The sequence below is a fragment of the Pelodiscus sinensis genome, chromosome 4 (genome assembly GCF_052426305.1).
Source record: "Pelodiscus sinensis isolate ZL-2025 chromosome 4, ASM5242630v1, whole genome shotgun sequence".
In the NCBI taxonomy this organism is placed as follows: domain Eukaryota; kingdom Metazoa; phylum Chordata; order Testudines; family Trionychidae; genus Pelodiscus; species Pelodiscus sinensis.
Window position 1 is genome coordinate 71,167,402 of NC_143055.1, and position 12,811 is coordinate 71,180,212.

Here is a 12,811-nt window from a genome sequence, read left to right on the forward strand (position 1 = left end):
AAAATTGCAGATCGAGTAACTGTATTTAACTACTCATTTTATATGCATAAGGGTTCAGAGGACTCCACCGGAAGGCTATTTGCCCTTTGAAAATAGCATTAGAAAACAAAATATTTTGGTCACTTTTTAATTTTTTGGCATTTTTTTCCTCTTTCACATACACAGAAAATAAACCAGGACTCAATATTGATCTTAGATTTGTTCATTAGTTTTATCAAATGAAATATATATTTGAAGGGCTACTTGCCATTTGTATACTAAACTCTTGCTCTGTCGAAAAGTTACCATCTGTCAAAATCTTATATAGTGAATAAAATAGCTTGAAGGGTTTTACAGGACTTGTGTAATTATTAGCTGATAGTAATTAATTTATAAAATAAGTATTATCAAATCAATGGGGGGGGGTCAGATTAATCGCTGGTAACACTTTACTATTTATATAATGGGTATGTACATATGCTAGTGATTGTAGTGATTGTGTTTTATGGGGATGAAACAAGAATATGACAAAGCTGCCAGGTAAAAGGTGTGGGATAAGAATGAATAAAAAAACAGACAATGGGTTTGAACAATAACTGTATGAAGCAATAATATAATTGATTTTGGAGGTTTTCTTTGATAGCTTTAGACAAATGTATTCCTGGTAGAATTCCACAATCCATTACATGAGTCATCTATTCTACTCCAATTTAGTTGCTGTGTGTTATAGGCAGACAAATTGCTTTTAAGATAAGCATTTGAATTAATATAAATGAAAGATGGCTTTTAATTCAGCTTTCAAAGACACCTGTGAATTGATGTGATATATGGGCAGAGAAGAAATGTAGCATTGCTGCTTTTTTATATTAAGCCACTTGAGAAGCACTGGTGAGCATTACTTAAAGAAACTACCACATTCCTCTCGAGATGAAAGCTATGGATTATAGTTACTCGCAGGGCTCGACAAATAATGTAATCTACTCACCTCGCGGAAGAATGGCACGCGCAGAACGGCACGAAACCGCGCGGATGGCGAACAGGGCTCGCCACCACTTGGCGAGCCCTGGTTATTCAGATGCTTTGAAAATTGTTTTAACCATCCCTCTATCCTTGCTTAAACACCACCTCGTTATTTATTGTAATTTAAACTTTGTAAACTATTTAACATGGCTTCTCTTAATGAGAAGTCTCTGCTGCTATAGTTTGAACATTTATGTAAGGGTCAATATGAAATGATTCATCATGGTATATGTCACAGGGCAGACTTACCTCTATGGTACCTCCAGCTGGTTGCTCTGAGAATTAGCTTGACTCACTGGATGCCTCCCTCTAGCTGGTGTCTCCCCTTGTTCTCGCTGCCCTCTAGTCCAGACAAGTGTCATTCATGGACCTCAGCGTCCACTTCAGGACACTGTCTTCCAATGTCTGTGCCCCCTTCTGGGGGCTAGTGTTTATCCTCCTTGCAGTGTCCTCTCCTCCCCAGGACACTCTATTCTCCCCCCAGGGAACACCCAGTTCCCCCATACGCATCTTGCCTCAGTGACCCCCTTCCAGTCTTCATCTAGCCCCTGCCTCAGGGGCAAACTGCAGTCTGTAATGGCCACTCAACACAGGCAAAGGGGCATGGACCTGCTGCCTTTGCCTAACCTAGCTGCTTCAGGGTCTGCAGCCTGGGAGCGGAGCGGCCTCAAGGAAGCCTCCTGCTTCCCTGGCAGTCAAGTCCCTACTGCTCTTTCTCCAGAGCAGCAGGCAGTTCCCCTCTCTGTCCAGGTGCCCTTCTTTATATAGCCCTCATTAGCAAGTAATGTCTCAGCTGGGGCTTTGTTCTCAGCCCTCACTCAGGGCTGGGGTTTTGCCCTTAAAGGGCCAGTACAGGGCAAACGCCCTGTCACAGTATATAATATATTACTGGAAGTATAATACCATTGAGCCAGTTTTATAAAAGTATTTAGTCACCTAAAAAAGCAAATAGGGACCAAATTGCATTTCCTTAGAAGGTTATGTGCTGGTATCCATGTGTTGTTGAAAATTCTACTAGGTATCTATCTGCATCTTTAAATGCTTAAGGCCTATATTTTCAAAGTTATTTTTGCATTGCTGTGCTTAGCATTGCAAGGTCTAGGGTCCAGAATTTCATCTATATACTTCTTTAGTCTAACACTTTGCCACCACTCATCTTCTAAAACCACTACCCAGCTGCTGCCTAATCCCACAGGGTATTATTCCACACAGTGGTTAAGCACCCAGGGATGGCTAGTTCAGCAGACTTGGGCATTGTTGATACTTGAGCTGCTGCATGGGTTCTGGGATCATCCCTGTCTATGAGCTCCCAGAGCTCGGGCTCCAGCCTGGTCTCCACTGTTTATACCACAATTCTAAAGCCCGGCAATGTGACCCCTGCAAGCCTGAAACAGCTAATCTGAACCATCCACAGTTGATTTACTGCTGTGTAGACACATCCATAGAGACCGAAGTCTCTATTGAACTTAGTTTCCATAGTGGGCACATGAAAAGTTACCTAAGTCTTGATGTCAACCCATGGGAAATGAGTAGTCAAAATGCAAGCCAAAGCACCAGTGACTCTGAAGCAAAATTCTCAGAATTGGTGAGGGAATGTCTCTCTTGTCAGCATGCCTACAGGCCCTGGCTCAGTACAAATAATAAACATGTTGGCTGTGTCTAGACTGGCAAGTTTTTCTGCAAAATCAGCTGCTTTTGCGGAAAAACTTGCCAGCTGTCTACACTGGCCACTTGAATTTCCGCAAGAACACTGACTTCCTACTGTAAGAAATCAGTGCTTCTTGCGGAAATACTATGCTGCTCCCGTTCAGGCAAAAGCCCTCTTGCGCAAATCATTTGCGCAAGAGGGCCAGTGTAGACAGCACAGTACTGTTTTGTGCAAAAAACCCCTGATGGCTAAAATGGCGATCGGTGCTTTTTTGTGCAAAAGCACATTTAGATTGGAACGGACGCTTTTCCGCAAAAAGTGCTTTTGCGGAAAAGCGTCCATGCCAATCTAGATGCTCTTTTCCGCAAATGCTTTTAACGGAAAACTTTTCCGTTAAAGCATTTGTGGAAAATCATGCCAGTCTAGATGTAGCCATTGTGTGTGTGTGTGTGTGTGCGCGCGCATCCACAATATCGAAGTCCAGTGATTTGGGCATTCATCTCTGATGTTGGAGACTCAAATCCCTGCTCCAAATCAAGCAGGGTCGGGAGTCGAACCTGGGTCTTGTACATTCCAGGTAAGTATTTTAGAGTTACATAAGTATGCTGTCTTTTGTATTGGCTGTGAACCTGTCAACATCCTGGTGAGAGAGATGTACCCTCACTTAATTTGAGAATTCTGCTTCATCACTGCCAGGACTTTGTTTTGCACTAGAGTTTTGAATGGATGACTAGCTGTGAACTGATGTTCAGGATTTAGGTAGCTTTATACATGTCCACCAGTGAAGTTTAGGCACTTATGAGCATGGGTGGTCAGAAAAGGTAGGTCTGGGGGAAGCAAACCCTCAGCACCACTCCCAGTCCTGCCCTTTCTGCTGAGGTTCCACCCCCTGCCATGGGGAGGTGGGTGCATGCCCCCATCACAGAAAAGGGAGAGCACGTGCGTACCCCAGCCTCCCTGGCTTGGAGTAAGGGGAGGGTGAGTGCTGGGGGCAGCAACACTCTGCCCCAATACGCCTGTAGTAGGTGTTCTGTGGGCAGGGCCAGGCTGGCAGTTTGGGAAGGCAATGCTTTCCCCTGCCTAGCATACCAGATGCCCATACCTACACGAGTAGGTGGCTGTTGAACAGTGGTTTTGAAAATGTCTAAATGTTGGGCTTAGGTGCCTAAGTAACTTATTGAATCTGGCCCTAAGAGCCTAAATCAGTTTTGAAACTGGGAGTTAAATTTTTGTCAGCTAGGGTCAGATTTTTCAAAAGGTGTCAATGAGAGTTAAATGCCTAAATACTTTTCAAATTCTGGCCATTAGGCACTTTTAAAAATGTTACCCAGGATTTTAATTTGGAGCTTTCATCTCTTGGGAAAAAAATAATAAATTGGACTTCCATTAATTACCTTCTAAGCCAGAAATAATTCTGTCTATTTGCTGTAGCAAAGTCCAAAAGTCCAGAAGAAAGAAGACGCATACAAAAGTTGCAGTCTTATTATCAGCTTTATGGAAGATCATTGGAAGGCAACATTTCAAAGACAATTGTAACCCAGGTGGATGAGCCTTTGGTGCTCAAAAGCACTAATGCTGCTGTCACAAAGGCAAAAAGAATGCATGTAAGCATATTCACATTGTTCCATAGCATACCCGTGCTTTGTGCTGTGCGGGTTAGGATTTTTCCTTCTGTTGTAGTTACTTTGTTCAAGAATATTTACCTGGGATTTTTCATTCATTAGTAATTTTTATTGAAAGAATACATCAATCCTTGCACTGTAGAGTTAATTGGTAATGAGTGTAAAATCCTTTTTTATTTCTGTACAGAAATATAAAGAGTAGCTGTGAATAGATCTGGACAAGTAAATATATAACAGAAATCTTTAATTTTGGAGGTCTGTACAATTAATATGTGATTGGTCGGAAATAAAAAAATAAATGTAAGGCAGGATTGGCTTTTTATAGAACCTTTCTGGAAATACTCAATTTTAAATTGGATGTGGTTCTTAAGGTTTGTTTAAATGTACTGCCTGAAAACTATCAAAATAGCTATTAAAATGTTGAAACAATCACATGGAAAATGTAGGAGTCTGTATTCCAAATTTGAAAAATATAAGTGTATGGCACATATTTTATGGCAGTGTTTATAGATCAAATTATGCAAAGAGTGAGATGGGGAGGAGTGGTACTTTGGCTTTGCATGTCCAATACACTGGCCAGCAGAGATGGTGTACACAGGGGGCAGTGATTTGCTGTTGGCACAAGTGAGCAGCAAATACTGTCCCAATGGATTAGAGGAGAAACAGAGGGTGACTTATGAATCCCCAATTACATTTTTTTTTTCAGGCTTAAAACTAAATACTTTCAAGTTGGGACTCAAACCATGTTTTTCATTTTATATGTTTGTGGCACTTTAGACATTAGAAAGTTGAAGAGCTACATACTTGTGGGCTATGTCTAGACTGGCATGATTTTCCGGAAATGCGTTTAACGGAAAAGTTTTCCGTTAAAAGCATTTTCAGAACAGAGCGTCTAGATTGGCACGGACACTTTCCCGCAAAAGCACTTTTTGCGGAAAAGCGTCCGTGCCAATCTAGACGCGCTTTTCCGCAAAAAAGCCCCGATCGGGGCTTTTTTGCAGAAAACAAATCTGGGCTGTCTACACTGGCCCTTTTGCGCAAAAGTTTTGTGCAAAAGGACTTTTGCCCGAACGGAAGCAGCATAGTATTTCCGCAAAAACACTGACAATCTTACAAGAGATCGTCAGTGCTTTTGTGGAAATTCAAGCGGCCGGTGTAGACAGCTGGCAAGTTTTTCCGGAAAAGCGGCTGATTTTCTGGAAAAACTGGCCAGTCTAGACACAGCCGTGGTGTCATTTGCTGCATAAGCCATTTTTGTAAAACATGTACCAGTTATTTACTAATAATTATTTGCTCAGAATCCAATACTATTTTAAACAAATTTTAAAGCAAAACACAACACACAAATGGGACAAAATCCTGTAATTTGCAGGCAGTCATTATTCATGCAAAAGTTGCATTTACTTCTGAGGATTGGTCTCAAGGATTTTACCTTTTTTTCTTATAGCTTTATTAATTGTTTCATAGAAAAGTAAAGCAGAAATAATTGCAGAGGAAAACCAGAAACGACTAAATGCTAAAGAAGAAAAAAAAGAACAGGAACAATGGAGTGTCTTATTTGTATTGATTGAAAAGGAGATTAAACATAATTTTACCCATGGAATAAATAGACTGGAGAATTTCCTCAAGACATGTAAAAGTAATTCTGTGAAATTTACAGCAGAAATGACAGGATTGAATGTCTGTCTAGAAGTTTGGAAGGAACACTGCAGAAACCAAGGTATGGTTTCTAAATTCATTTTGGGCCAAAATCATTATGCATTCTGCATCCCCAGTTCTTCCTCCCCAAAAAACTTTCCTTTGGACTTTCACAGCTAGAATAAAGGTACATAGTAATGCTAATTTTGAAGCATGTATATGTCCACTCATTTGGGTACAATTATGCTTGTTTTCAGGTGCTGGCTAGAATTTAGCCCCATGCTGGCAAATTTAGGATAACATGAATCAGATTTAAATTACCCACTTGAATTATTTTCCTGTATCACCAAACAGTAGGCCCGTATTACTAACATAAAACCTTGAGTTATGTCTACAAAATTTAGAAGAATACACAAGCTGCAGGCCTGAATTCAGGAATTTCATTTGGTGGAAGTGTGAGCCATGGGAGGGGCTGGTAGCTGCTCCATCCATAGTCTTGCTCCTGGAGGAAGGGCAGGAAATCAGCCCCAGCTTTCCCTGGCTGGCCAGAGCACGGAGGAGGGAGGTTGGGGCATCATGCTACTTCTGCCGCTTCTGCCTTCCACTGGCCGGCCAGAGCATGGTGGGAAGGAGGCTGGGACAACATGCCACCCCAGTCTTACACTTACTTGGAGAACAATGAGGAGGAGTGCATTCGCACCCTTTGCACCCCTCCTCCCCCCCACGTATGGGCCTGAGCGGAGTTGTGCAATGAAAGGCGCACAAATAGGCAGAAAAAAGACTAATATACCATTTAGGCAGGAGCAGCACTGCTTTATGGTCTTAGTTCTCTTGCCTGGTTGCATAAGATCCTATATGACTGGAACACAAATCTGTAGAGTTTAGGTCAGTTAACATCCACACACTACGAGGAGTCTATGTAAAGTTCCAGCTAAAAAGTACTGTGGAGATTAGATGTCACAGGAAGTATCTCCCAAAGGGGACCTGCCTAAGCATTAGCAACTTATTAGTAGCCCTCTGATTAGCCCATACTTACTATTCCATCCTTGAGGATGCCCTAAGAAGGTGTCTGAGTAATCAAGTCTGACTTGTGAGTTGTAGTGTTACCTTGATATTCTGATCCCTGACTTCAGCCTGGCAACTGCTCCTGTACTCTAGTCTTTGACTCTGATCTTACTGCTGACCTTGAACTTCGCTTGACTGAACCTGACATTTGCCTAGTGAGCCCATCTGTCCCAATCCACTGATATCTGCTTGCTGACTATTCTCTTGTAGCCATCCTTGACGCTGTAACACCAGCCCAGCTGTGATCACTAGGTCACACCACCTATGTCCTCATCCCTGGCAGGTTAGGGCTGCTGGGCAGCTGGATTTTGTTTGTACATAATCCAATCATATAGTCCATGCATGGAGAAAGAACAATGCCCCTCTCTCCTACTTCGAAGTAGGAATAAGAGATCCTCCGGAAAAGGGCTTTATTCCGGAGGATTGCGCCAGTCTAGACGCTTTTTTCTGGCTTTTCCCCAAGCTGGAAAAAAAGCGGCGGCCATGTTTATTTAAATCCCGCGGGGGATATTTAAATCCCCCGCGGATTTCCCTATTCTGAAGTTGGAAATTAACATGCCTCTTCCGGAGAAGGGGCCAATGTAGACGTAGCCATGATGTTTTAATCCAGGGGTGGCCAACCCGCGGCTTGCGAGCAGTTAGCGGTTAGAGCAGAAGGTGCTTGGGGGAGGGGAGGGGAAGAGCAGCCAGCGTGCTTCCTGAGACCCAGGATCCCCAGGATCCCCAGGTACTGGCCCCAGCTGTCTCTGTCCCCTCCCATCTCTGTCCCCTCCCCCTAGCCAACCCTCCCCCCCCCCCACGAGTACCCTGCCTCAGCACCCTACCCCCCACTAGCACAGTTGGGATCACATTAGTGAGGCTTGGAAGGTTTTTTTTTTTTTTGCATCTCACTTGTGTGGCCCCAACTGACTTTTACGTGGGTCAGTGACCCCTGACTCAAAACAGGTTTCCCACCCCTCACATAAATAAAGACAATGCTCAAACATTTTGTGTTGATATATTTTATTTAAAAATGAAGCCTGGCCAACAAGCCCCCAATTAGGGCCAAGCCCCCATCTGGCCGCAGCATCATAACACTCCTGCACCCCCTCAGACACCAAACCTGAGCCCATCATACACTGGAACCCCCTGTCCTGAGCCTCTCACATCCCCAAACTCCTGTACCCCCACATCCCCAGTCTTCTGCCACAACATTCCTGCACCATCCACACACTGCAAATCTGTGTCCTGAGCCCATCATACTCCCAGTCTCCCTGCCCTGAGCCCCTCATGCACCCCAGCCCAAATTCCTGCACCCTCACAGCCACAAGCCTATGGCTTGTTCAGCACCCCAACCCTCCCCCGGACCCCAACACTCACCAGCTTGACGCCACCTCCCTGAGCCAGCATCCTTTTCTCTACTTTCTCCTGCACCCAGTTTCTGTCCCAGAGCTTGGGACGGTGTACTGGCACCTCTTTTTCTCTGGCACGGTTTTTTTTTTTTCTTAACAACTCCCCTCCCGTTCCCCGTCCCTCCTCCCCCCCGGTACGTGGCTCTTCGCACTCTATCCACTGCTATTTTGGCTCTTCGTCTCTAACGGGTTGGCCACCCCTGTTTTAATCATATATCCAGGGATGACTGGTGCCTTCGGGAGGGGAGGATGCGGGGAGGGCCACCTAAAGGGGCTGGGAAGGGGTACAGGGAGGTGATGCTCCTCCCGAGAGCTATCTTGAGTCACTTATGAATATATCAAATGGTTATTTTTAGGCAGGAAATCAAGAGATTTAAGCATAGCTGTCCAAGTGATGAGGAGAGTTCACGTACTTCTTGACAAATACCAGGAACTGTTAAAGAAAACACATATACAAAAGTTGGCCAAATGTCTGAAATACCTTGGATTTGAGAATTTGGCATGTTCTTTGTCTAGCCAGGTAATTTTCATACAATACAATTAATTTTTACAGAATATAATCAACTAATTAAATTAAAAGTGATATAACAGATTATTTTTTGCACTTTTCCCTATTTCCTCCAAATTTACATGCATTGGGCCTGAACTTGGTCCCATTGAAGCCAACTTCTCAGTGTGATACTTTACACTGCAGCTTCTATCCTCCAAATGTTGCACATACAACACTCTGAAACAAGAAAAGATGGTTTTAAACCACATTGTATGATATAAAATAAAATTCAACAAATATTTATACAAGTTACCTTTCCTTTTCAGCACATATCAAACTTATTTTTCATAGCTTATACAGTGTTCTGCCATTTTCGATGACTCTATCCTTAATAGTAAATCTGACTTGAATTTAATTTGACCTTGTAGATAATAGAAAATGACAATGAGAAGTTAGCCAAATATTCTACAGAGATGGGAGCAGCTCGTTTTCAGCTACAATATATGGGCTATTACTTGTTCAGAGAAGAGAGGAAAGATCCAGATCCCAGAATACAGCATTTTATACCAGACACATGGCAGGTAATGTTAGATGGAAACTATTTTTAATTCATGCAGTTAGAGATTTTGTCAAGATTTTCTTTCAAACTTTAAAAAGCAATGAATGAGAGTCATACATGATAAATATATTTATTTTCTCTCACTGCTATAGCTTATCTTCTCATTTGCCCCCTTTATCCTTTATTTACTGTAATCCCTTTCTATCTTGTGCTTCTTTTAAGCCCTAGTTCCACGAGGTGTACAGCTAGTTCGGATTAGAAGCCTAATCCGAACTAGCTAGTCTGTGCCGCGTGTAGCTGCGCGGCACGGGGTCCGAACTAGCCGGCATTTAAAAATGGCGCCGGCCGGCTTCATGCAAATGAAGCCCGGGAAATTCAAATCCCAGGCTTCATTTGCAACTGCGGATGACTACATAACCCCCGCTAGTTCGAACTAGCGGGGTAGTGTAGACATACCCTAACACAGTATCTGAAATAAATACAAAATAATGGGGCTTTTACACAACTATTTAATTTGACTATTTGGGACATAGTATCACATTCCTTGTACACACAAAACTTCAAATGGCCTAAGGACGGGAGAACCTTTCAAAGCTTTAGGCTTATACTACAGAGAAAAATTGTGTGGGCGGGAAGGTAATTTCTTAATCTGTGGATAAAGTAAATCCTTATTGGATTGGATGCCCTTCTCCACCCACCTGTCTTTAGAAAAAGAAAAGATGATCCAAGATGCTGCATGTTCTGAAGGAATGCCTGTTCCTTCAGCAAAGGTAACAAACATAGCTCTGTCCCTATTATGAATAGAAAGAGAGAGAAAGGCTTTCTTATGTTCACAACTGCAGAAATTTCACTTGCTCAAGGAGCAACATAAACATTGGCAAATGTGCTTGAGTGGGGAAGAGTTTACCAGTGCTGCCGCTTTCTTTCCCCCCTTACCGGAACCCTGGCTAACTTCTAAAGGTAGGCTGAGGAGAAGAATAATGAAAGGGGATTGGACTTGGGGAGAGGTGTGTGGTTGTGCAGTACTTGCATATGTTTTCTTACACAAGAAATAATGATTGTATCAGAGAAAACAATGACTTTTTTGGCTTCTAAATTTGGCTTCTAAATTTCTAAATATACTGTTGAACCAACAGGTTCATATTTTTTTGTTTTTTTTTTAAGTTCACTTTTGAACTGAAAAATTTCTTGTATCAACAATTCAAACCCAAGTGCATTTTCCTGGCCAAATTATGAAAAGATAGTTTACAATTAAAAATCAAAGTTGATGGAAAAATATAATACTACTGTAGCAGCAGAGAAAATATTTTTTAACTTTAAGCATATCAGTCTAGAATATATAAAATGACACGTCTAGAAATGAATTATTTGTTTTATCTGCAGCGAGAGCTTCTTGATGTTGTAGACAATAATGAGTCTGCAGTGATTGTTGCTCCTACTTCGTCAGGGAAAACCTATGCATCATATTATTGTATGGAGAAAGTTCTGAGAGAGAGCAATGAAGGAGTAGTTGTGTATGTCTCACCAACAAAAGTATGGCTATATATAATTATTTATTTTGTATGTTGACAATAGTATTTCCTAATATGATTAAAAGAATTTTTTGTGATTATTTAAACTGATTTAGATTATGTATGTCTGCTTTAATTGGACATATCTACTTTAATTAAACATGTTTAGAAATATTCCATAAGATATACAGAATTTAGTTTGTGTTAATTTTTATACAGCACTTTGAAGGTGGAAAATACTAAATAAGAGTGTATTATGTCAATGATGAAAGAGCATTTTATCAGGGTATCAAAAATATGTATAAAAAACATAGGAACCTGGCAACTACCTGTTGGATTGGACTCATAGTCCATGTAGTAAAGTATTTGGTCTTAAACCATGAAGCATGGGATTTTATATTCCTTTAAAAACAAATTTTTAGCATTCACTTTTATAACTCTGGATATAACATAGGAGCCCAGGAATGTACATTCAGTGTGTGTAATGCATCTAATATATGTGTAGTTTTTTCACAACTGCATGAGCAATCAAATTTTGTACATATTTATTATTGTTAGGACTCTAACTGGCATTTTCATTTTTAAATAAAGGATCTGTGCACATAAATTTCCCTGCACTCTCAGAATCTGACAGAATTCTGGAATTTATCATAGAATGTGCTCTATGTTTTTAACTTTTTAAAAAAGAGTAAAATATTATGCACACCTGCTCACAACATATTTCTTCTAAATCAGTTGTAAGTAACACTAAAAATAAGCATTGTTATAGTTCTCTAAATTGCTATTGCTGTTCTAAATTAACATGTGTCAAAAATAATGAAGCCTCTCGACATCTCAGATACTAATGTAGACTTACATTTTCTAATAGCTTTATTCGTTATCTGTTTTATGTAATAATGACTAGGCTCTTGTCAACCAAGTGATGGGAACTGTATACAATCGATTCACCAAGACACTGCCTCATGGATTAGTAGTAGGTGGAATTTTCACAAGGGATTATCGCCATGATACCCTGAACTGTCAGGTACAGTATTCTCATGTGTTACTGCATACCATGTTTATTTAAATAGTGACCTTATGAGCTTTTGATTGACTTCTCAGGAACTATATTTTTATTAGAATAATGTTGCCATAACTACATAAAGATTAGATGAAATTTGAGTGTACTTGAGCCTAAGGTTTCATCCTATTTACTAGGAACTCTGTACCTGTAAGAGCACCACTTACATTTTGACCATGAGGGGTGTTTGCTTGATTGTATTGTGGCAAGGTTAGTCCCACTCCTGGGTCCTTGACCCCTGTTCTGTCCACTATCCCACAGTTTTAGGGCTGGAGCATGACGCTCACTTGCAGAGTTTTTAGCGCTTGACCTTCCTGGCCCTCAGCATAAAGAAGGGAGTGTTGGGCTGAAGCCTTGGGCCAGTCACAGCTGAGTAGTAAGTCCTCCTGTAGCCCCATGAAAGGATAGGGAACCTTTCAACACTCACTGCTCAAGCCCTTCGCCTCTCCCTGCAGCCTTTAGCAGGGCTGGTGATTCCTCCTGTTCTGCTCCTCTGAATCTCCTTGTCACCTGGTTGTTTACTACTCTCCACATTCCTCCTCAACTCTCTCTCTCTCCTCCCTCTCCCGTAGGGAAGGCTTTTAAAGAGGCCTTGTGGCAGCCTGATCAGCTCACCTGGCCCTTAATTAATTGGATATTAGGAAAAACTATTTCACTAGGAGGGTGGTGAAGCACTGGAATGGGTTATCTAGGGAAGTAGTGGAGTCTCCATCCCTAGAGGTGTTTAAGTCTCGGATTTACAAAGCCCTGGCTGGGTTGATTTAATTAGTATTGGTCCTGCCGTGGGCAGGGGGGTGGACTTGATGGCCTTCTAAGGTCTCTTCCAGC

At 41.7% G+C, this 12,811-nt stretch overlaps 1 protein-coding gene across 14 annotated transcripts in view; it reads left to right on the forward strand.

The window, feature by feature from the left end:
- LOC102451696 (putative ATP-dependent RNA helicase DDX60) overlaps window positions 1–12,811 on the forward strand; it is a 113,070-nt gene that overhangs the window by 33,852 nt on the left and 66,407 nt on the right. For all 14 annotated transcript variants that reach the window (XM_075930187.2, XM_075930183.2, XM_075930186.2 and 11 more), the window contains 6 exons: window positions 4,079–4,251; window positions 5,737–5,989; window positions 8,720–8,883; window positions 9,282–9,434; window positions 10,796–10,945; window positions 11,828–11,947. In XM_075930187.2, the coding sequence (XP_075786302.2) occupies window positions 4,079–4,251; window positions 5,737–5,989; window positions 8,720–8,883; window positions 9,282–9,434; window positions 10,796–10,945; window positions 11,828–11,947 (1,013 nt within the window). The remainder of the gene's footprint in view (window positions 1–4,078; window positions 4,252–5,736; window positions 5,990–8,719; window positions 8,884–9,281; window positions 9,435–10,795; window positions 10,946–11,827; window positions 11,948–12,811) is intronic.